At 52.2% G+C, this 22,609-nt stretch overlaps 1 protein-coding gene across 3 annotated transcripts in view; it reads left to right on the top strand.

Moving 5' to 3' along the window:
- RABL6 (RAB, member RAS oncogene family like 6) overlaps positions 1–22,609 on the top strand; it is a 61,315-nt gene that overhangs the window by 33,406 nt on the left and 5,300 nt on the right. For 2 of the 3 annotated variants that reach the window (XM_071817516.1, XM_071817515.1), the window contains 4 exons: positions 7,964–8,313; positions 10,466–10,649; positions 20,410–20,622; positions 21,279–21,624. In XM_071817516.1, the coding sequence (XP_071673617.1) occupies positions 7,964–8,313; positions 10,466–10,649; positions 20,410–20,622; positions 21,279–21,624 (1,093 nt within the window). The remainder of the gene's footprint in view (positions 1–7,963; positions 8,314–10,465; positions 10,650–20,409; positions 20,623–21,278; positions 21,625–22,609) is intronic. The other variant, XM_065853764.2, reaches the window with a different exon arrangement.

Raw genomic sequence — 22,609 nt, 5'->3', positions numbered from 1 at the left:
CAGCCCCAGAGTTGGAAAGTATACTCTTCAGACACTCATTTTTTTATCCCTGCAGGAGCTTTTCAGGCTTGGCTCTTCAACTGAAGTCCCAATTTAAAGAAATAAGCACTCTGCTATAGCAGGGAACTCAGGTTTGGGTAAAGTTCTGATACTTAATGGACAGTTCAGGCTGGTGAACACATCTGTGGACACAGTGGCAGTGTCTGTGGACACAGTGACAGCAGCTGCTGGCAGTTGGGAGGCAGGGCTGCAGTGCTCCTTACTAGGGCCTGGGAAGGTCCTTGCATTCATGCTAGTCAGGTGCCCATAATTTTGGGATGATCATGTTTAACATGCTGCTGGGGTGTTGTCAAAATGAGCACCTGGAGCGCTATCCTCTGACACTCCCCTTCTTACAGCTTGTGCGTTGGTGCAGGGTGACTTGTTGACCCTCGGCAGATGTGAAGCCCTTGTGTTGGTTCACAGAATCACAGAATCATTTTGCTTGGAAAAGCGCCTCAAGATCATCGAGTCCAACCATAACCCACCCCTGTCCCTGCCCCATGTCCTGAGAACCTCATGTCCGTCTGTCCAGCCCTCCAGGGATGGTGACTCCAGCACTGCCCTGGGCAGCCTGTTCCAATGCCCCACAGCCCTTTGGGGAAGAAATTGTTCCCAGATCCAACCTCAACCTCCCCTGGCGCAACTTGAGGCCGTTTCCTCTGCTCCTGGCGCTTGTTCCTGGGGAGCAGAGCCCGACCCCCCTGGCTCCAAGCTCCTTTCAGGCAGTTCAGAGATCAGAAGGTCTCCCCTCAGCTCCTGTTCTCCAGCTGAACCCCCCAGGTCCCTCAGCCGCTCCCATCACACTTGTGCTCCAGCCCCTCACCAGCTCCGTTCCCTTCTCCCAACTCGCTCCAGCACCTCCTGTCCCCAATGTCTTTTAGTACTGGCAGTTCTGCAGTCGGTCACCCGGAGTTACACAGACAGTGGAGGTGTCCACAGGTCCTTGGGGTGGCTGCTGCAGCTCCTCCTCTGAGACGGTTCCTGCTCTCCTGCCAGAAAATCAGGCCATGGAGTAAGGCATGGTGACAGACCAGGACATCTCAGTTCCTTTATTCACCCCTGTGCACTTCTAGTAGCTGCTCTGTCACAATGACCGATGCTAAATTTGGATCAGAGAACAGAAAGAGCACGAGAACTCTTCCTCCAGCTGCCACTGGGCACCCGAGGACAAAATGTCACAGCTCCAAATGTGGATCCCCGAGAAGACACGAGGTGGCACACGGCGCTGCCTCGGCTGTGTTATGTAAGTCATCCCTCGCTGGGCTCTGCCCTGGGAGACGCACTGAGGCGCTTCCAGCTCCTTCCCTCTGCTGAGCCTCCTCTGCCTGCCGCAGCTCCTGCTCTGCTGCTTTCCCTCCGGTTTCTCAGATTTCACATTTTCAGTGCTGCTAAAAACATATTTCAGTCCTTTTTGAGATGCTGAATTCTTAGTAAACAAACAGCAATGGTTTTACTGTTCTGAATTTGTACTGAATTTGCTCAGTTTTGCCATCTTTCATTGGACACGGCTTATCTTCTGTCGCAAGGAGAGCTTTATGACTGTGCTCAGTGTGGCTGTTCCCTCACTGAGTGGTGCACATGGAGAAATCGTTTTTGGGAAATTGTAGAAACTCTTCCTGCATGTTCATTTTTTTCAGGAATATGCTGCTGGTGGAAACATCTGCAAAAATGAATAAGAAGGAGATTTAATGTATGGTTTTCATGAGCTTTTATCTTTGCTTGCATTTTTTCTAGTATTATGCACTTTTTTTAATATCAAAAGACAAAATTTAGTTTCAAGGGTTAAGTAATTAACTTTTTCCTCCCCCAGAGATTAAGATGAATTAGTCAAGAGGAATACTTACCTTCTTGTTTGTGAGATATCTTCGTTCACTCTCATTTTTGAGAAGCTTTGGGAAATGGTCACCTATAAACCACTGTGGGACTGTTCGGTCTGTGAGCACTCGAAATCCAACTTCTTCACAGGAATTGTTCGTAAGAAATGAATTCTTAGATCAGTTACTCTCTGCGTTTAAGAGCTCTTACACAAACTGTTAGTCAGACTTTGTACAAATACATTCAAAGCGGTTGAACTTGAGATAATCTGAGATGGTGTGTGATCGCGGGTGCAGCTGTGCAGCAGCAGGTCCTGTCCCAGCTGTGCTGGGTGCCCGTGGGTCCTTTCCTGGTGGTGCCACCGCTGTCACCAGCCCATTGGGGATCCTGCCCAGCCAGGCCAGGCAGATGCAGAGCAGGGACTGCAGGGAGGTGTCGCGCTCTCCTCATGAGGACTCTGCTTTTGGGAGACACGCTCCCTGCATCAAACAGCTCCGTTCACTGCAAAGTCCTGGGCAGGAACAACCCCAGGTTCCAGTATAAGCTGGGGAATGAGCTATTAGAGAGCAGTGTAGGGGAAAGGGACCTGGGGGTCCTGGGGACAGCAGGGTGAGCATGAGCCAGCACTGGGCCCTTGTGGCCAGGAAGCCAATGGTACCTGGGGTGGGTTAGAAGGGGGTGGTCAGTAGGTCAGAGAGGTTCTCCTGCCCCTCTGCTCTGCCCTGGGGAGACCACACCTGGAATATTGTGTCCAGTTGTGGCCCCTCAGCTCCAGAAGGACAGGGAACTGCTGGAGAGAGTCCAGCGCAGCCACCAAGATGCTGAAGGGAGTGGAGCATCTGCCGTGTGAGGAAAGGCTGAGGGAGCTGGGGCTCTGGAGCTGGACAAGAGGAGACTGAGGGGGGACTCATTCATGGGGATCAATATGGAAAGGGGCAGTGTCAGGAGGATGGAGCCAGGCTCTTCTCAGTGACAACCAGTGACAGGACAAGGGGCAATGGGTGCAAACTGGAACACAGGAGGTTCCACTTAAATTTGAGAAGCAACTTGTTCCTGGTGAGGGTGGCAGAGCCTGGCCCAGGCTGCCCAGGGAGGTTGTGGAGTCTCCTTCTCTGCAGACATTCAAACCCGCCTGGACACCTTCCTGTGGAACCTCAGCTGGGTGTTCCTGCTCCATGGGGGGATTGCACTGGATGAGCTTTCCAGGTCCCTTCAACCCCTGACATTCTGGGATTCTGTGATTCCTAGGTTGGGTTTGGGGGTTTGATTTGCGTGTTTGTTTTTCTGCGCTGAGCACAGCCGGTGGTTTTGCTGAGTAACAGCAACACTGTGGCAGCAGCACCTGCTGCTTCAGCCGTTCTGTATCTTCAGCTCTTTTGAAGCACGGGGCCAGAATCGGATCCGCCAAAGGCTGACTTACCAGGTAGGAGAGCAAAACCACTTTTGCTCTCTCGCCCCACCTTTATCGTTTCCAGTTGCCGTGAGTCACTGTTGCCATCGCACAGATCACGAGCCAGCGCGTACCAGATGGGGCTCTAGGTCATGGGTTTTTGTGTGGGACTGCATTAAGAATTAATTGCAACTAACCCTATCGTCATTGATCTTGCTAGGGAAGCGGAGAACATGGAGCGTGTCACGGATGTTGTGGCGGGGGTTTATCTGCTGCATCCATTTTGTGTAAGGGGGAAAAGCGGAGCAGCTTCTGGGGGGGCTGGGCAGTGGGACTGAACCCCGCTCGGCAATTAATGTCACATTCGGGGACCTGAGCTTCGGGGGGAATCAGGTTCAGGACCTTTAATGAGCCCATAACAAACATGTAGAAATCTAACCCTCAATAACCCCAGTTAAATTGAGGTCACACACCCTATTAATCTTCATTTTCACCATTAATAAAATAACACCAAACATTTCTTGCCACACAAAATACACTTGAAAAATTGATCGCAGCACGTTAGAACCAGGAGCCAAAAAGCTTCAGGCTGCTCCTGTCTTCAACAGTAAATGAACATGAGCACTGACAATTTTAGGAGCTGTGAGGCTAACGAGTCCTTTTGTGCTCCCTTTTGTTTGCTCAGGGAGCAGAGCAGCAGTAATCTCAGGCCCTGCTTCATTTTTGTTCCCGCAGAGCATGTTCATCTTGAAAATTGCATGAAGTCTCCTTTTGCGAGCAGCTCCCACTGACGTGAATTATTCAGGGGTTTTGTGGATGTGGATTTGTCACAGGTGTGAACGGAAGGGTTGGAAGGCAAACGCGGAGCCCGTGCGGGGAGGACAGGGGACCCCTCCGGACTGGTGTGGCACGTTCGCCGCCTCCAATTCCCGACCAAAACAGGTGTACTCAGGTCACGGCGTGAGTTCGTCGTGTGTTTTAAGAGGACCTGGTCTGGACATGAAGCTCCTTGTTTCACAATCAGATTTTGAGCGAGTCCTTTTGCGAAGGGCTGGCAGAACCATAGAACAAGGAATGCAGCGACCAGATTGTGTGGAATATGAGAAAAACCAGACACGTGGCAGGTTTGGCCCAGTGTCTTCCCAAAACAGCCACGCTTGTGCTTCTGAGGAGTGTGTGTAAAGCCAGAGAAAGCATTCATGCATTATGTAGTATTTTTGAAGTGTGGAGGATGCTTTAGACACCTCCACCCTGGAAATTACTGAGAGCTTGCTGGCAGCGTTTTCGTAGATGCTGTTTTTCCACCCACCTCTTTCACGGAAGAAGATACGAATGTGAGAGCTCAGCAGAGCTGTTTGTGCAGCCCGTGTAGAACCGGTAGCAGCCCATCCTTGTCCCCTCGGTGTCCCGGCACACGGCACAGAGCGTGGCCCACGTGGCTGGTTGGGGGTGAGGAAGGTGCCGCGGAGCACACGTGCCGCAGTTCTCCGTGGTGCTGTGCTGGGTGAGGAGCCTGTGTCGTGCTGTCCCCAAATAACAATTGCATCTTTCTCCTAAAAATAACTTGTTCTTACGCCCTTCACATCATGTAGGTGAACAAGGCACAGGAGCAGGTGCAGAAGAAGCCCACATGTGTTATTCTCCAGACCAGCTGAGCTGGAGGGAAGGATGACACTCTTTATATTTCGGTTATGTAGCATTTTTTCCCTCCAGCTCTTAAAATTCATGTGTTTCTGCAGGAGAAACAGGTGGTAGTCGCAGCCCTCCCTCCCTCTGGAGGTGGCTGCTTGCCCAGAACAAAGCAGGTTGTTTCCAAAATGGGCAGCTTTGGTAGTACAAAGTGCAGTAGATCTTCAAATACCCTGATGCTGTAAAGAGTGTCCTCTGCTTTGTTGGGTCCAGCTCTAAGCACTCTTTGAGCTTCATATTCTGTATCCTAAAATGACTGTGTATGTGCTTCCTACAGGATCCGTGTTCCTTAGTCTCCGGTGTACTCTTGTCTTACCCTATCCGAATCCACCCAGTTGCCATGATGGTGGGATTGGGCGTCCTGATCTCAGCTCAGAGGTTGTTCGGCTCTGTTTTCATGTGGCGTTGGTGATTTGGTGCTCGCAGAGGCAGTTAGAGCCCAGCCCAGGAGAACGGGCAGCGCTGGCATCAGTACCGTGGTGCTGGACGCGGCACTGACCGAGCTTGCGGGCTGTTCAGCCGGGGTTGCTGTTGCTATGAACAGGAGCAGGGGTGCATGTAGATCAGCCGGGATTAATCTCTCTTCCCAGCTGGGAGGCAGGAGGCTTTGGCCCTGAGCAGGGAGGAGGAGCGAGTAGCACAAAGCAGAGCTGCTCAGCCATCCTCGCCAGGAGCCCTGGATAAAGCTCAGAGGGGAAGGATGATGGAGTGGAGCACTCGGCGCTCCTGGCGTGGATCTGCAGAGCCGCGCGTCCCATGCCAGCAGGTCTCATGGACGGCATTTTGGGGCACAGCAATTCACATGGCTTTGTGGATTCAGAGCATTTGCTTTGTTGGGCTGGATTGCCTGTACCCTGGTTTATCTTTCCCTCTCCACGGATGTCTGTGTAGTTACCTTGAGCGACACTGAACTGCACACGTGGTGACCCCCTCCTCGAGTAGCAGTGATGGGCAATTGCTGGGCCCTGCGCTGAAAACGCACGGTTATGTTCTTGTGGCGTATGTGACGCATTGAGCACCTTCCAGACTAACCTAGTGCGGCCTCCACAGAGCTCAGTGCAAGAGTTAAACCCCTTTATGTTTTCTCTTTGGTGCATGACAAATCCACGCATCATTTGCAGCAGAACGTGTTGCCGCGCAGCTCACCCCAGCTACCAGTCCCCGGAGAGGGAGGATGCTGGAATGGATGATGCTGCGTCACACGCTCTGATCTCAGCTCTGCCGAGAGCTCGCTTTCTCGTAGCCAGTCTAGTGGGTGGAATAAGCCCTTAAGCCTTGCCCCAATACTGCTGGAAGCTCCAGTGAGGCTACCACAGCACGGCTCTGATTTAGGTGCCTTGGCAGCGGTCTCGGGACAGGCGCTGGACGATGTGTGACAGCCAGGCTCCTTTGCCGCTCCTCCCAGGCAGCACCGTGTCTGCAGCCTTTAGTCCAACGTGGAATGAGTGAGGCGAGTCCTTCTCAGCCATTCTTGCATGGTGAACTCAGAGCAAGAACAGTTGTTCCCCAGTCCTTGAGCAGATGACCGTTTGCTTTGTACTGTTGAATTTTTTCCCATTTCAGTTTTTCAGGATTATCCAGTTCTTTCTGTTTTTTGTCCCTGTCCTCTTCTCTGTCAATGCTGCCTCCCAACTTGCAGCCTCATGAGCGTTTCCTTGGTCTCTGTGCCGCTTCACTGAAAGGCCACATTATATCTCTAGGCTAATCCTTGAGGAACTCTGCCAAGGATTTCTCTCCTGGCTGCTACTGCTCTTTAGTGCTACCCTTTATCTCCACCTTACCCAGTTCCTTAGTTAAGAAGGACTCCTGGTTTTCCAGGAGATGTTGCTTTTTAGGGCTTCAGACATTGCTGCTCACAAAGTACGTGAGTTTGTTCCTTAAAAGTGTATCAGGTTGCTTCTTAAAATAGGAAATGATATCTCAAGGGGGTTTCGAGTCTTTTAGCCCCTGCTGTTTGCTTTCTGCTTAGCAGCCGTTCCGGTGGAGGTGTCTGTGTGGCGCAGGTCCCTGAAGGACGGGCTGTGTCTCTGTTTTGACACACTGGAGCACAACCAAGTCTGTCTGGCTTGCAGTCGAACCCAGAGTCTCCGTGCACAAGCTCCTTAGACTTAATGGAATAAGAGGCAAGACCACAGCATTTGCTGAATTTTATACATGATACTTCACTTGGAGCATTCTCTATATTTCTCAGATGGGCTGCATGTAGCAAATCTTATTTTGAGCCCATTTCGGAGTAACAGCCTGTCTTTCTGTTAGCATTTCTTTGCATACAGCTTGTGAAAAGACTGCGAACCACACAGGCTGCAGAAGGAGGCTGCGGCAGAGCAGGCTGGGCTTCATTTCTGAAACAGAGCGTTTCACCCTCTGTAGTGGCACAGGATTTAATGCTCTTCTAGTCAGGAATCCAGCCAGGACCACAACTGGCTTCAGAGCTGCTGCTGCTCGGCAGCCCTGCCCGCCCGCAGAGCCCGGTGTGCGCAGGGACAGCCCGTGTGTCTGCACATCGCAAGAGGGATCATCGCCATGCGTCCTGCGAGCCCTCGGGATAGCTCCTTCCTTCTGACGTCCAAGAATTCTCCTCTCAAATCCATTCTTGGCTGAAAGAGGTTTTTATAGCATTTGAGTTTTCTTGAGTGCTCAGATCTCTTCTGCAGAATCCAAAAGCGTGCCGTTCCTCTAGCGCTTACTCCCTTCGAGACATATGCCCAAGAACTCGCTTAAGGTTGTGTTTCAAGCGCTGGCACGTTTTTGTAGTCTGTCTACCCAGGGAGTTCCCAGCATCTCTGCAAATAGAGGTTTCATCCTGCAGCGCAAGTGAGGTTGGGATTCTCCACTCCTCGATGCACATGGGGTGAATTTAACTCACGTGGGTGAACCAGATTGACTGTGGCCCAGGGAGTCACAGTGTCACCCAAAGCAGACCTGTACCCTCCCAGCTCAGCACGTACCTCGAGCAGCCCAGTGCTGCGCTTGGTGCTGTTGAGCTTGTTTTCTCCATTCCTTATATTGCAATTTATCTTCCTGCAGTTTCCTTGAAATGATGGAAGCCCGAAGTCGAGGACACACGTCACCTCTAACAACCAACGGGCAGAGCCCTTCCTCTGGCTCGCAGTCGCCCATAGTACCTCCGAGCTCCACGTCCACGGGCAGCTCCAGCCCCGGCACCCCGCAGCCGCTTGCCGCAGGCTCCGCCGTGTCTCCTGAGCCGCCCCCATCATTTTCACCAGTGCCTGCACCTGAAGCCCAGCAGCCGCACGCGCCTCCACCAGCTACAGCCTCCCCAGCACCTCCGGCTGCTGTCCCACCGCCAAAGCGCAGCATTATTTCCCGTCTGTTTGGGACATCTCCTGCGTCGGACCCCACTCCTCCTCAGCCAGGTGTGTGTTGGGGTACAGTGTCTAAGCAGACAGAAGCACCCCATCTGTGAATGTTTCTCTGGTTTACCTTCATTGTTTTCCCTGTGAGAGGCTGAGCAGACAGGGGTCTGAGGATCACGGGCCCTGTGTGTGCGCAAGTAGAGCTGCACTGTCACTCCGTTTTTCTCCTGACGGGCGTTGTGGTTTATCTCTGTGCTGGGATGAGGACGGTGTCCAGCCAGCTGCGTGCTGCCTATAGCGTGGTTCAGGGGAAACGTACTGGGCACGCAGAGGACGCTGATAAAAGAACTGTCAACTTCTTACCAGGAGCACATATGCCTCTCAAATAGCAAGAAAAATTGTTAGAGAAGCTATTTGAAGCTCTGTCTGCACAAAAGTCTGACAGCTCCAAGGGGCTCCTGTGTGTTAGCGGAGGACAGCGCAGTGCTGGTTTTAAAGGTTATTCAGCCAGAAATGATCACGTAAGTCCAGGCCGTGCAGCAGAGTCCCCCGGGGCAGTGTGTGCTCCTTCGGAGCGCTCGCGGTCGGGGGCAGCTCGCTCGCTTGTTCTCGGCGCGGGGACACACGGAGCAGAGCGGCGCTCGGGCCGAACCGCTGCCCGTGAGCTTGCAGGGCAGAGGCATCGGGGGTTTTGCTGCATGCACTTTTACCAATCTGGACTTCAATTTGCCTGTCGCATTTGCTTTGTTTGCAAAGCCAACTGGAGCTGCAGAGCTGGCACTACCTAAAAATCATTAGCATGCCATGGTTTGAGTCACCGTTGGAAACACCTTCCCTCTCAACCCTCAATCCCTAAGCTCACAGGGCTGTTGAGACACCCACAGAAAGAAAGGGGGAGGTGCTGGGAACACGGCTTGCAGTTTCAGATGTTGAAATCTTTCAGTTTTAGATCTGCACACAATGTTCTGCATCCTGAATCTCTTACCAGGTATGACACAGTACACCTGTTGCCGTTTTTGGTGACTTTCCACCCAGAAACAAACAAACAAACGAGCAAATGATAGAAATCCCCTGTCGATAAAAAACCCTTTGTGGTATTGGTATGTAGAAAAAAGATGTGGTGTGCTACCAGTGTTACAACCTTTGGGGTTTGTTTGTTTTCTTTATGTTCTTTTTTTTTTTAAATAAAACACCCTGAGAGCTGTTTCAGCTCATGACCTGCAGTGCTGCTATCTCAAGGAGGCTTTTTAGGAGGATCATAAAAGGCCACAAGGAAAAGCTGATCTGTCAGTGTTATTGGGTTTATGTAGCGTGCCAAGTGTCTGCACCTCTCCTGGAACATCGCTAGGGATTCGCTAATTGGGAAGCGGTTGAAAAATCACCGTCACAAAGGAATACTTGTGTTTTATGGGAGCTGCTATTTAAGCTTTCCCTTGAAGTCTTGCAGTAGTAATTCTTTTGGTTGCATGTTTTCTCACACCAACGCTACTCTGTGCCATTAGCAGCAGTGTTATTTGTGTGCAAAAGTGATTGGGAAGCTGTACTAATAGAGAAAAACCTAAAAAAAATCCATACGAAACATGTTCAGCCAGAAGAGCCCAAATGTGACGTGCTGTCTGGTCAGAAGGAGATGGTTGAACACTGCAAATTCTGAAAAGGTTAATTGCTTTAGGCTTCTTGGTTATGCTAATTTTATGAGATTTCATCCTGATACCTTGAAGCTGGGTAATGGTGTCTTGTACAAATGCGTTATATTGAAACGAGTCTCTATTTGCAATAGCTCTCGAGCTTTTAGTTACACAGGGCATCTACAGCAGAGTGGGGAAAATCCTGCCTTTGAGTTAGAGCTGAAAAAGCGAGAGGAGGTGAGTGGGTGAACCGAACAGCCTGGAAGAGGTCAGAGAATAGCGAAGGGCAGAGGTGCAGTCCGGCTGTGGTGCAGGCAGTTGCAGCGTTTGCTGTAGAGCAGTCGGTTCCAGGTTAGAGAGTTTTTAGACTATTTAGCAGCCTGGATCAGCCTGGTGCATTTCAGACTGCAGCAGCCGTGCGTGTTCTGCAAGCACCTTCCAGCCCGGTCTGAGTATCCTGTTCGTAACCTTCCTCTTCCCCTGCTGGGTGCCAGGGTCCTGCCTCATGGCTGCTGCCACCCGTGCAGGATAGAGCTTACAAAGCGAATTTCTGACCTGTTTGTGGTGAACCCTGTGGTTTACAGCTACTGTTGGTCATGCAGATCCTGCTGCTGCCGCTCCTCCTCCCCACCCTGAAGCCCCTGCGAAAGTGCAGAGCGTAGAGGACTTTGTTCCTGATGACAACCTGGACCACAGCTTTCTAGAAGACCCAGCCCCACAGAAGGACAAAGGGAAACCGCAGACTAAACACCGTGTCGATAGTGAGAGGTAAGGAGAGGAGGATGGAGGGAGGGTGAGGCAGGGACACGCCTGCTCGTGCAGTCCGAGCGGTGAGTGGGGCCTGGCTGACCTGTCGCAGCTGTCCAGGAGGTGCTCCAGAGCAATTAGCTGCCCCTAAGCCCTTCTGGCTGTGGTATGGCCACTTGTAGTGTTCACTGTCACCTGTTTAATGTTACACTCTGCTCCCTGGGAACGAGGAACAGCAGTAAAAGCTGGTTATCACCTTCCTGGTTTTGCATTCTTGCTTTCATGCTCAGTGTTAGGCCGTTTGGTTGCTTTGGGTCAAGAAGAGATTTGCCTTCTGGCCAAACATGCTGAAACTTTTGAGATATTTTCCTTCTGGAACTCAATGCACTTTGCATGGTTATTATGCTTTGCCTAATAAATACTTTACTGTTGCAGAGGCCTAAAGCACAGCCAGACTGTGGCCACGGTTGACACATGGCCTGGTAATGCCATTCATGAGGCATTGTAAAGGGGTTTGTGTTTGTTGGAGGAGTCCGGGAGGCACTCCATGGCTCACCGGGATTCTGGAAGGAAGGATGGAGAGCATCACGCTCCCTTGGGAGCATCCCTGCATGCCTGCCTGCAGATCTCAGGAGTCTAAGGGGAGACCTCTCTTTTTCTCAGTCCGTTTCTCCTGTTCCTTCTTAACATTTTCTCTCTAGATTGGAGAGATACAGATATGATGGATGGACTTTTCCATGGATGAGGAATTGTTTGGATGGTCGTACCCGGAAGGTGGTGATAAACAGTTGAATGTCTGGATGGAGATCAGGGGTGTGTGGTGTCCCTCAGGGGTCCGTACTAGGACCAGTACTGTTTAATATCTTCATCAGTGACATAGACAGAGGGATCGAGTGCACCATCAGCGAGTTTGCAGATGACACCAAGCTGAGAGGTGCAGGTGACACATCTGAGGGACGGGATCCATCCAGATGGTCCTGGACAACCTCGAGAAGTGGCTCCTGTGAACCTCATGAGCTTCAACAAGGCCAAGTGCAAGGTCCTGCACCTGGGTCGGAGCAACCCCCAGTGTCAGTCCAGTCTGGGGATGGATCGATGGATGGATGGATTGATGGAGCAGCCCTGCGGAGGAGGACTTGGGGTGCTGGGGGATGAGAGATTGGCCATGAGCCAGCAATGTGCACTTGCAGCCCAGAAATCCACCCGTGTCCTGGGCTGCATCTCCAGCCCCATGGGCAGCAGATCTGGGGAGGATTCTGCCCTTCTGCCCTGCTCTATGAGACCCCCCTGCAGTGCTGGTCCAGCTCTGGGTCCTCAGCACAGGACACACATGGACCTGCTGGAGAGGGGCCAGAGGAGCCCCAGGAATGATCCGAGGCTGGAACAGCTCTGCTGGGGACAGGTGAGAGAGTTGGGGTGTTCAGCTGGAGAAGAGAAGCTCTGGAGAGACCTTAGTGTGGCCTTTCTGGACTTCAGAGGGGCCCATAAGAAAGATGGGGACAGACTTTGAGCAGGGTCTGTTGTGATAGGACAAGGGGTGATGGTTTTAAACTAAAGGAGGGAGATTCAGGCTGGACATGAGGAAGAAATTGTTGGCCCTGAGGGTGGTGAGAGCCTGGCCCAGGTTGGGCAGAGAGGTGGTGGATGAACCATCCCTGGAGACATCCCAGGCCAGGCTGGACGGGGCTCTGAGCAACCTGAGCTGGTGAAGATGTCCCTGCTCATGGCAGGGGTGGCACCGGGGGAGCTGAGAAGGTCCCTCCAACCCAAACCATCCTGTGACTCTGTGATTCTGTCCTCCCAAAGGCAGAGAGCTGTGCTTATGTTGTAGGCTGGATTTTTTTTTTTTTTCTTTTCTTTTTCTTTCTTTTCCTGGCTTTGATGTTTTTAACCAAAGAAAGGGAAAAGGGATTGTGTACACTGAGCAGCTCAGACAAGGGGACGTGCAGCCAGCTGTCTGAGAGCAGACTGTCACTGTCACTGAGGAGGTGACCCGAGCATGCTCCCAGGCATCCCTCTGCTTAGAACAGTCCTTGCTGCTGCCTCTTGTCATCAACACCGGATTAACCAGGAGAGTAATGAAGCGCTGATACAGCTCATCTGTGATTGTGGTGGATTCTGCATCTTTTGACATCCTTGTCATGATTCAGTGTTCTCTATTTCAACCACAACTTTAAATCAGTGCTGTGTGTGAGGCTTGATGCCCATCTAATGCAGGTCAGCCTGAATCATCATCCCTTGTGATGGTAGAACACGTGGATGTTTTATTAAAAAAATAAAAAAAAACAAGAAGAAGAAAGGAAAAAAGTGGAGGTTGTTAGAAGCACACCAGCCTACAGAGCTGTGTGCTCGTGGCTGTGGCTGAGCTGGGATATTGTTCTGTGTTTAACAAGGAAATGTCAGGAGAACCAAGCCTGACCTGCTGGGGTTTGCTGAAGGACGGGTCCTGGAGCGCCCTTAGAGCTCTTCAGCTGCAGCTCTCGCTGTGGGTAGGACACTGGGTGCTTTAAAAGGGCTTCTCTTCTCCAGAACATGAATTGTTGGAAGCAAGTGGGTGTTAAACATCTCAAACAGTGGTGTGCAGGGTCCCTGCTCCTTGGTTGTAGAGTTGTCCTGTTCTTGGCCCTGTGTGCCCTGCTGGCTTTGTGGCCTCCTGGTGCACGTGAGCTGGTGGGGGCAGAACGAGGAGGGAGCTTTGGGCGTTCACAGGGCTGAGAGGACACGTGTTCACAGCGTCGTCCTTTGCTGACAGTGGGGACCATCTGCAGTTTGGACAGCCCTGTTTCCCTAGGAGAGGACCTGGCAGCACCTCCCTGCAAATCCAGGTGCTCGTTATTTCTCTGCAGCTTGGCATCCACGTCTTGCTCTGGTTTTTATGTACTTCACACAGTTCTCTCAGTGGTCTGGCAAATTTACCTTCTGTTTCTTGCCAAAAAGACCCTACCACAGTAAACCAAGTGTGCTGAAATTCAGAGATGTTCTGACCATCACCTGCGATAACTGATTCCCTTCAGACTGCCAGTTACATCCCCATGATACCCAGGAGCAACACAAGACTTGTATAAGCACCTTCCCTAATAATCAGCTTCTACTGCAGTGAGTAGGTGGTTGTAGCGCAACAGAATCTACTGCTACAGAAATTTGTCTCTGACCTAAAGAACAAAAATGTTCAATGAAACCACTGAAACCTAATGGAGATTTTATTGGCTTTAAAAAATTAAATACTGGAAGCTATTTTCCCCTTGCATCTGAGTGAGGAACAAAGCTTGAGAACATACTAGAAAGATGTGTTCAGCTCTCCTGAGCATTTTTAAGCAGATATCTGAGTGGTAAACTAACACAGCTTGCCAGCATTTCTTCTGCTTGTGCTGCAACCAAGTGTAAACTCAGAAACTGAAGAGCCATTGGAGATGTGGCGGAAGACAGGGATGTGTATTGAGAACTTGGGAAGATACTTCTCTTACTCAAACAGGAGGCATCACCTGGCTGTCAAGGGTCTTGCACTTAGCTCATGTGAGAATGCCGTAGTGCACAGTGCGTTTCGTGTGTGGAGCAGACACAGTGGCATCCACAGAACCACAGAATGGCTGGGGTTGGTGGCATCTCTGGAGGTCATCTGCTCCCACCCAGCCACCCAGAGCTGGTTGCCCAGGACCATGTCTTTTGAATATCTCCATGGATGCAGAATTCACAAGTTCTCAGGCAACCTATGGCAGTTCTCCATGGAAAAAGTGGTTTCTGATGTTCATAGGGGTCCTCCTGTGTTTCAGTTTGTGCCCTTTGCCTCTTGTCCCGTCACTGGGCAGCACTGGAGAGAGCCAGGCTGCATCTCCTTTGCACCTTCCTTCAGGTATTTAAACTCGCTGATACATCCCCCCAGGCCTTGTCTTCTCTAGGGTACGCAGCCCCAGCTCTCTCTTCCCTCATGTGAGAGATGCTCCAGTCCCTTTATCACCTTTTTTGCCCATCACTGGACTCTCTCCAGTACACCCATGTCTCTCTCATACTGGGAAGCCCAGAACTGGACCCAGCGCTTCAGCTGTGGCCTCCCCAGTGCTGAGCAGAGGGGAAGGATCCCTCCCTTGACCTGCTGGCGATGCTCTGCCTAATGCAGCCCAGGGTGCCGTTTGCCTTCTTTGCGGCACAGGCACCTTGCTGACTTGTGTTCTATTTGGTGTCCACCAGGACCCTCAAGCTGCCTTCTGGCTGGGTGACCCCAGCACTGGGGTTGTTCCTCCCCAGGTGCAGGACTTTGCCCTTGTTGAACTTCAGGAGGTTCCTGTCAGACCATTTCTCCAGCCTGACCCTCTGGGACATCAGTCACTCCTCCCACTTGGTGTCCTCAGCAGCCCTGCTGAGGGTACAACCTGCCCCATCGTCGGGTCATCAGTGAAGTTGATAAACAGGACAGTGTTGGGTTAACAGTTGGACTCGATGATCTTAAGGGTCTTTTCCAGCCAAGGGGTTCTATGGTCCTGTGGCTGGGTACTGATCTGCAGCTCGACTGTGCCGCTGTTCACCGTGCTCTGGGCCCAGACAATTCAACCAGTTTTCAATCCACCCCATTGCTTATCCAGCCTGTACCTCAACAGCTTCCCTGCGAGGATCTTAGGGAGACAGTGTTGAAGACCTTACTGAATGGTGTATCCGCTATTCTCCCCTCATCTACCAGACTGGTTATCGCATCATAGACTTTTATCAAGTTGATCAAGCATGACTTGCCCTTGGTAAATCCAGGCAGACTACTCCTGATGATTGTCCTGTCATGCGTGTGCCTGGAGATAGTTTGCAGGAATAGCTGCTCCACCACCTTCTCAGGAGTCAAGGTGAGGCTGACTGGACTGTAGTTCTCTGGGTCCTTCTTCTTACCCCTTTTGATGACAGGAGTGACATTTACTTTCCTCTTCAGGAAAGTCTCCAGGCACATCTCCCAGTCCCTGTGATTGTTCAAAGATTATCAAGGATGGCCTTGCAGTGACACTGGCCAGCTCCCCCAGTGCTTATGGGTGCATCACCGTCAGGGCTCCAGGACTTATGCATGTCCAGTTTTGCTTTGTCCAGGATCCCTGACCTGATCCTCTTCCACCAAGGGTACATCCTTACTCTGTGTTATTCCTCTGGTCTCTGGGATTCCTGAAGACCAGTCTTGCTAGTGAGGACTGAGGCAAGGAAGGCACTTAGTTCAGCTTTTTCCATGGTCCCCCTTCTCATTGAGCGATGTGCCCACGTTTTCCTTAGTCTTCCTTTTGTCACCTGTGTATGTATAGACACCCTTCTCATTGTCCTTGACATCCCTGGCCACATTCAATTCCCTTTGGACTTTAGCTTTCCTAATTTCATCCCTGGGTGCTCAGACAGTGTCTCTGTATTCCTCCCAGCTTGCCCGTCCTTGCATCCATTCCCTCTATGCTTCCTTTCTGTGTTGGAGTTTGTCCAGGAGTTCCTTGTTCATCATGCAGACCATCCATCCATTTTTGCCTGACTCCTTACACATCGGATGGACCGCTGTTAAGCTTGGAGGAGGTGATCCTTGAATACTAACCAGATTTCTTGAGATCTTCTTCCCTCCACGGCCTTATCTCACAGGCTTCTTCCAGGCAAATCTTTGAAGAGGCCACAGTCTCCTCTCCTGAAGTCCAGCTTGCTCTTACCCTCCTCCCTGCCCTCAGGATCCTCAGCTCCACCGAGATTTCCTTTGACCTTCACCCTCCCAACCAGCCCCTCGCTGTGTGTGAGCAGGAGGCCCAGCAGAGCACCTCTCCTTGTTGGCTCCTGTATCCCTCGGAAGTTGTCACCAGTGCGCTCCAGGACCATCCTGGATCACTCACGTCTTGCTCTTGTGTCCCTCCAGCAGACATGGGGGTGGTTGAAGTAATGAGGACCAGGACCTGTGAACATGAGGCTGCTCCTGTCTTTTTATAGAAGGCCGGATCCACTTGTTTTCCTGGCCGGGAGCCTGCAGCAGACACACACTGGTGTCACCTTTACCTGGCCTCTCGAATCCTCTCCCGTAAGCTCTCGGTTGGCTCATCCATCCCCAGGCGGAGCTCCCAGCTCTCACGTAAGGACCACTCGTGGGGAGGAGGGGAAGGTCTCGTTCCCGTTGTTGGAAGCAGGGCGATGTGCTGTGCAGCTGAGCTGCCTCCTGAGCCCAGGGCTGCGTTTGCTTCCATTTGTAAGAACTTGTTTGCTTTTCTTTTCTGAGCTTCAGAAAGAGGTTGCAAAGTCTGGTATTTCGTTGTGTGTTTTAGTGACGTAGGGAATTCTTAATTTTGTTGCAGTGATGTTGTGTGAGCTTCCACTCCCTTCTCTGTAAAATCTCTGAACAATGGAGCAAGAGTTGACGTGGAGCAGTAATGTCGGAAAAGCCCACTTTCCTCTGACGCATGCTAGCGGTGAGGAATGCGCTCGTGCCGTGGAACAAGGCCGCGCTTGCCCGAAGATCAGACAGCTGCCGAGACTTTCGGCACTTACTGACGTCTCTTGGTGTTGCTGCAGCTGAATCCCAGCACAGATCTACAGAGATTAATGGAGTCTTGGGTTTTGTTTAATGACACGTTACGGTTCTCTAGCTTGCAATAAAGACAACTCCCCAAATCAGTTTCCTTACTGGTTAATTAGGAAGGCAGTTCAGTCTCTCAGTTCGCTATTTCAGAGCTTAATTTGCTACTCCGTAGCTGGGTGCCCTGAGCCGGTGTGTGTGTGACCACACCGCAGGAGCTGCTCAGGCTCCGTGTGGGCTCCCGTCCTCCCTCCGCCGGCCCGGTGGCTGCAGGTGTCCGAAACCCGGTCGTGCTGTACCCAACAGTGCTCCTGCTCTGCCTTCCCAGCATCACTAGACATTTGTCTTTAACGTTGATCAGATTTCCTTGTCCTTACATCTGAATGGCTCTGAACTGGTTCTCTGGTTTGGTGGCTTCTGTCATTTAGGTCGCATTCCCCAGCTGCACTGGACCAAGAGAAGAAAGCTGAGGACACTGGTTTGCACTTGAAGATCCCCATCTTCTTGAATATAGTCGTGCAGGCTCATCCTGGGGCTTATGATTCCCTCAGCTTATCTGCTTTAGTAGAGTTTGGGTTTTTCCTCTTTCTCTAGCCCCAAAAACTGATGCGGCCAGAGGACTCTGCTGGCTGCCCATGGGGCAGGGCGGGTACAGCACAGTCAGTCCAGGTTTCAGACCCAGTGCTCCTGTTGCAGCAGGATTTGTTTCATCACCAGCAGCCGTTCTGTGTCCTCACTGAGGAAACCCCGACAAGCTCTTTGCTTAGTAGCTCAGACACAGACCCCGGCAAGCGTCATCATTGTTGGTGGGTACCTGTGCCTGCGAACACGTTGGCTCATCACTAACGCAGGCTTGGCAGCGCATCGGGTGTTGGAGAGAGTGGTGCAATGTGCTTGTTTTTGCATGTTCCGAATTCCTTCCAGCTGGAACCTCAGGACCACAAGCTGATACTCATTTTGCATTGTCAGATCTTGTTTATATTGCAGCAGTGATTTTCCTGACGTGTATTCACTCCGTTGCTTTGCTCTTAAGCTGTCACTCAACAATTTGTGTGGAAGCTGTAGATGGAGGCAGTGTATTCGCTGCAAAGGGAGATGACCCACTTTGTGCCGTGTGTGTGCACACGGATGGTGTGTTCGGGTGGCTTTACAGGCTGCAGGCCTCGTGTGGTGTGCAGTAGGAGGACAGTGCCAGTGGCAGCAACCTCTGGGGAGTCCCTGTGCTTAACAGAGCAGTGATGTGTTAAAGAAATGCAGTGTCACTACTTCAGAATAACGTCCTGCCGTTTTTAGGATGCAACTCCATTTTCTTTTCAGCGCCTCACAAGAGGAAACCCTGCCAGTGCTTTGCAGAGCTCAGAAATCACTCACTTGTAATTCCTCCAGCCTTGGAGGCTGTTCTGGGCACCGCTTTTCTTCTCCTTTGTGTGGGATGGGCTGTGTGGCTCATTCTGGCTGGCCTGACAGCAGCAGTGTTGTGGTGAAGAGACCTTCAGCATCCCACCCCTTCAGCTGGGAGCTGCGCGGTGGGGCCTGGAGGCAGAGGGATCCCCACCGACAGCGGGAGGAGGGACGGGGCACTCGCCCTGGGCTCACACTGACCCAGACAAGCGCTGATCGAATCGCTCTCAATGTGCTGCACCAGGTGTGATACGCGTGGTGTCCCATATGTCACACATAACCCCATCGTGGGTTGGAAGGTGCATTAATTCTGTAGAACTAATTTGTAAAGCAGTAACTAGCCTTAAGAAGAGCCAGAGTGAGTAGTACAGTCAGCTGGACTGTGTCGGGGCCTCGGCATCTCCCTTCCCATCAGCACAGCACCCTCCACTGCCTCTGCCAGTGCTGGCCGTGTGCTGGGGACTGGGAACACCACCTTCTTCTGGTTAAGGATTTTATGGGTTCGTGATTCCTTTTATGCCTCTGAAATCTAATCTGTTCCAAGCTATAATTTTCTTTGTCTCTGCTTGATAATAGAGGCAATGCAATGCAATCTGTATTGAGTCATTAAAAGGACAGTGAATATTCCATATGGTATGTTTTCAAGAAGGAACTGGATATCTGTTGCAGAGAAAGCAAATAGAATGAGGAAAGGTATGCAAAGGCTCATCAACCGGGACTGGGGAAATATCTTTATTCCTGACATGAGCAAATCCTTCAGCAAGTGTTAAAATTGGTGAGGCCCCAGGACATTCAGACAAAAATCCTCAGCTGGTGATTTCAGGTGCCTCTGAACACATAACTGTGTTAGTCCAGGGAGTCTGACGGATTCCTGTGTCCTCAGGTTAATTTAATTTGGCGGATGTTAAAGCACGGTTGTGGTGTATGGGTACCTGCCTTCTTCGTGGAGCACCAGGGAAACAGATCATTCCAGGAAGCTGACAGCTGCAAGTGAATTCCTGTAGCAGTAGCAGTGTATGATCAGGTTTAATTACAGGCTGTGAGGATTAAGGGAGCAGTTCCCACGGTTTAACTGGCTGATCCTCACGTGTTGGACCAGAGATGTTCTGATAGAGCTGGAGCAATAGGCTGCCCTGAAGCACCGTGGCTCACCTTGGCCAGCCACTTATTTTCTGTGCCACGTCCTTGTGGGGCCCGTTTTGTGCAGGGCTTGTGCCCCCCGGCCCCCGGGGCAGCGTGCAGGGGATGGGGAGATGCAGGGGATGGGGCGGTGAGGGGATGGGGAGGTGCAGGAGATGGGGAGGTGCAGGAGATGGGGAGGTGCAGGAGATGGGGAGATGGAGGGGATGGGGAGATGCAGGGGATGGGGAGTTGGAGGGGATAGGGAGGTGCAGGGGATGGGGCGGTGAGGGGATGGGGCGGTGAGGGGATGGGGCGGTGAGGGGATGGGGAGATGCAGGGGATGGGGCGGTGAGGGGATGGGGCGGTGAGGGGATGGGGAGATGCAGGGGATGGGGCGGTGTGGGTGTCCAGGGCAGCCGGGGCAGTGTGCAGGGGATGGGGCAGTGTGGGTGTCCAGGGCAGCCGGGGCAGTGTGCAGGGGATGGGGCAGTGTGGGTGTCCAGGGCAGCCGGAGCAGTGTGCAGGGGATGGGGCAGTGTGGGTGTCCAGGGCAGCCGGGGCAGTGTGCAGGGGATGGGGCAGTGTGGGTGTCCAGGGCAGCCGGAGCAGTGTGCAGGGGATGGGGCGGTGTGGGTGTCCAGCCGCAGGGACCCTGATCCTGCAGTTGGCTGGAAAAGCTGGGTGAGTGACAGTGGGGACACTCGTCTGTCCCAGCACAGCCCAGAGTGCCATGTCTGATCATTGTCTGTTTGGCAGCGACGGAGAGGCACCCAGGGGGAACCCCATGGTGGCGAGTTTCCAAGATGACCTGGATCTGGATGACAAAATCCCCAGCAGAGCCGTGTTGGCAGCAGAACGGGTGCCCAGCAAGAACATCACCCTCTCCAGTGAGGAAGAGGAAGAGGTGAAGGACTCTAAGGTCATACTCATACCTGATGAAGACATCGACACAGAGCAGGGGAAAAAAAGGTACAAAGCACAGCCTGAAGCGTGGGGTTGTGCTGGCAAACCGAGGCCTCTGCTCGGTCCTGCTCCTGCCTTGTGTGTGGCCTCTGGGAGATCTTGGTGTCTCTGTCAGCCTGCTCCTTCACCTGGGGCCGGGTTTTCTTTGGGCGGGAGTGCTTTGTGCAGCGTTCTCTGCACCGCACCTCGGCAGCGTTGCCTCTGAGCACTGTGCTCGCTGGGACGTTTTTGCTTGGGAATGGCCCAGGCTTTTTCTCAAGTTCAAACAAGAGGCTGTAAGCTCCTGAACGTCCACTCGTAGCTGTGTGAGGAGGACAGAGGAGCGAAATCTTGTGGTGAGGGAGCGTCAGTCATTCACCACTCCCTGTGCTGGGGAACGATGAACTGGATCGTGGTTCTCCACATACCGTATCTGGTGGGTAACAGCCAGGTGTGGCCCACGGGCTCAGCCACCTGTGCAGCAGCATCCCCAGGGCCCAGGACCGTCTTCGGCTTTGGAGGGGTATGTGTTTGACCACACATCCACCTGGGATGAACCACCTCTCCTGTCGAGATGCACGTTGCAGCCCTTGAGGCGGGCTCAGCTGCTAATTGGCGTTTGTGCTTTGCTTCACAGAGTGGTGGTGTGGACAGGCTCTGACAATTTGTTTCTTTCTTCTCAGGTCTTCCAGAAATTCTCTGAAACCACAGAGTGAAGCAATTTTGACCAAAGCAACCGACCCGAAGCCTCCTGACAGTTTACCTCCGCGTTCTGGCTCCGACAGAAACAGCAGCAGCAAGCTCAACACAGGCCTACCAGCTGCTGCCACCAGCCCAGCAGCAACCCAGGCCCCAAAGGCCACTTCCCAAAGCAAAGGACACGCTCTCAAGCAGAAAGTGGTCAAAGAGGAAAAGCCTGAGGAGTCTGACAGTGACCAAGAGGGACCAATAGCTACTCAGATGCTCTCATTTGTTATGGATGACCCAGACTTCGAAAGCGAGGATTCTGACAGCCAGAAGAAGAAAATGGTAAATAACATGCGTGAATCGGCGTGCGCTGCTGCGAAGCTGAGCATGAGGTGCTGAGACATCTCACTGCGCAGAGCGCTGGCCTGCTCCCCATCTCCCGCTGGCGGGTGCAGCAAGGCAGGCGCTGCACAACCCCGGGAGATTGATACAGGCACTAACGCACTGGTGCTGTCAGTGTTGAAGCCACATGGCAACAAGGTTTGTGCTTACGGGTTTGATGTGCTCTTTATTCTCAGTAAGTCCAGAGCGCAGCCAGTCCAGTGGTGTGGAAGGTATGAAATACAAGTGTAGTGGTTTTTCACCCAAAGATGCATGCCAGAGAGAGAGAACAAGTGAGCTCCCTACAGTCAAGCCAGCAGTCAAAAGGCCGTAGCAAAACTTGCTTGGCAAATCTCCTTACTGACATAGGCAGATCTGCCTGAGAAGGGCAGCTGCACATCCCGGTGCCGCCTGTGGGTCTGTCCCTCCGCGCCCCTCGTGTGTCACAGAGAACACAAGCACCGTCTCTGGGCTGGTAGGACCTTGCTGCTCTGGCTGTAGGTGTCCCTGATTTCAGTGGTCTGCACTCGCAGCCAGAGAGCAGTCTCTGTAAACTGTGATCCGAGGTGGGCACTGCTGTTCGGGGGTTCTCCTGGTGTCTGGGTTAGCTGGTATTCTGCTCTGGTTTATGTGTTCGCATCCTTCCAGAATCCTGCAGGAAGGACAGTTGTCCCAGTTTCTTTGACCTTGCCCATATGTCACACTGTTTATTGAGGAATTTTCCATTTATGTAGCAGTTTCAGTGCCTGTTTTTTCTGGCACTTTAATACAAAACCAAAAGTATTTGCCGCAAGTTTACTTGTCTCAGCATGCGAGGATGAGAACCAGGATTTGTGAAGGAGCTTGGCATTGTGACAGTGCCGGGGGGCTGCCCCACGGCTTGTGAACGCTTTTCAAGTTCAAGGTTACCAGACAAGCAAAGCAGTGAAATGAGCAGCACGAGCAA

Source organism: Patagioenas fasciata, chromosome 20, assembly GCF_037038585.1.
Source record: "Patagioenas fasciata isolate bPatFas1 chromosome 20, bPatFas1.hap1, whole genome shotgun sequence".
Lineage (NCBI taxonomy): Eukaryota > Metazoa > Chordata > Aves > Columbiformes > Columbidae > Patagioenas > Patagioenas fasciata.
Note: the sequence above shows the minus strand (reverse complement) of the source record. Positions and strands in the feature narration are given on the sequence as shown.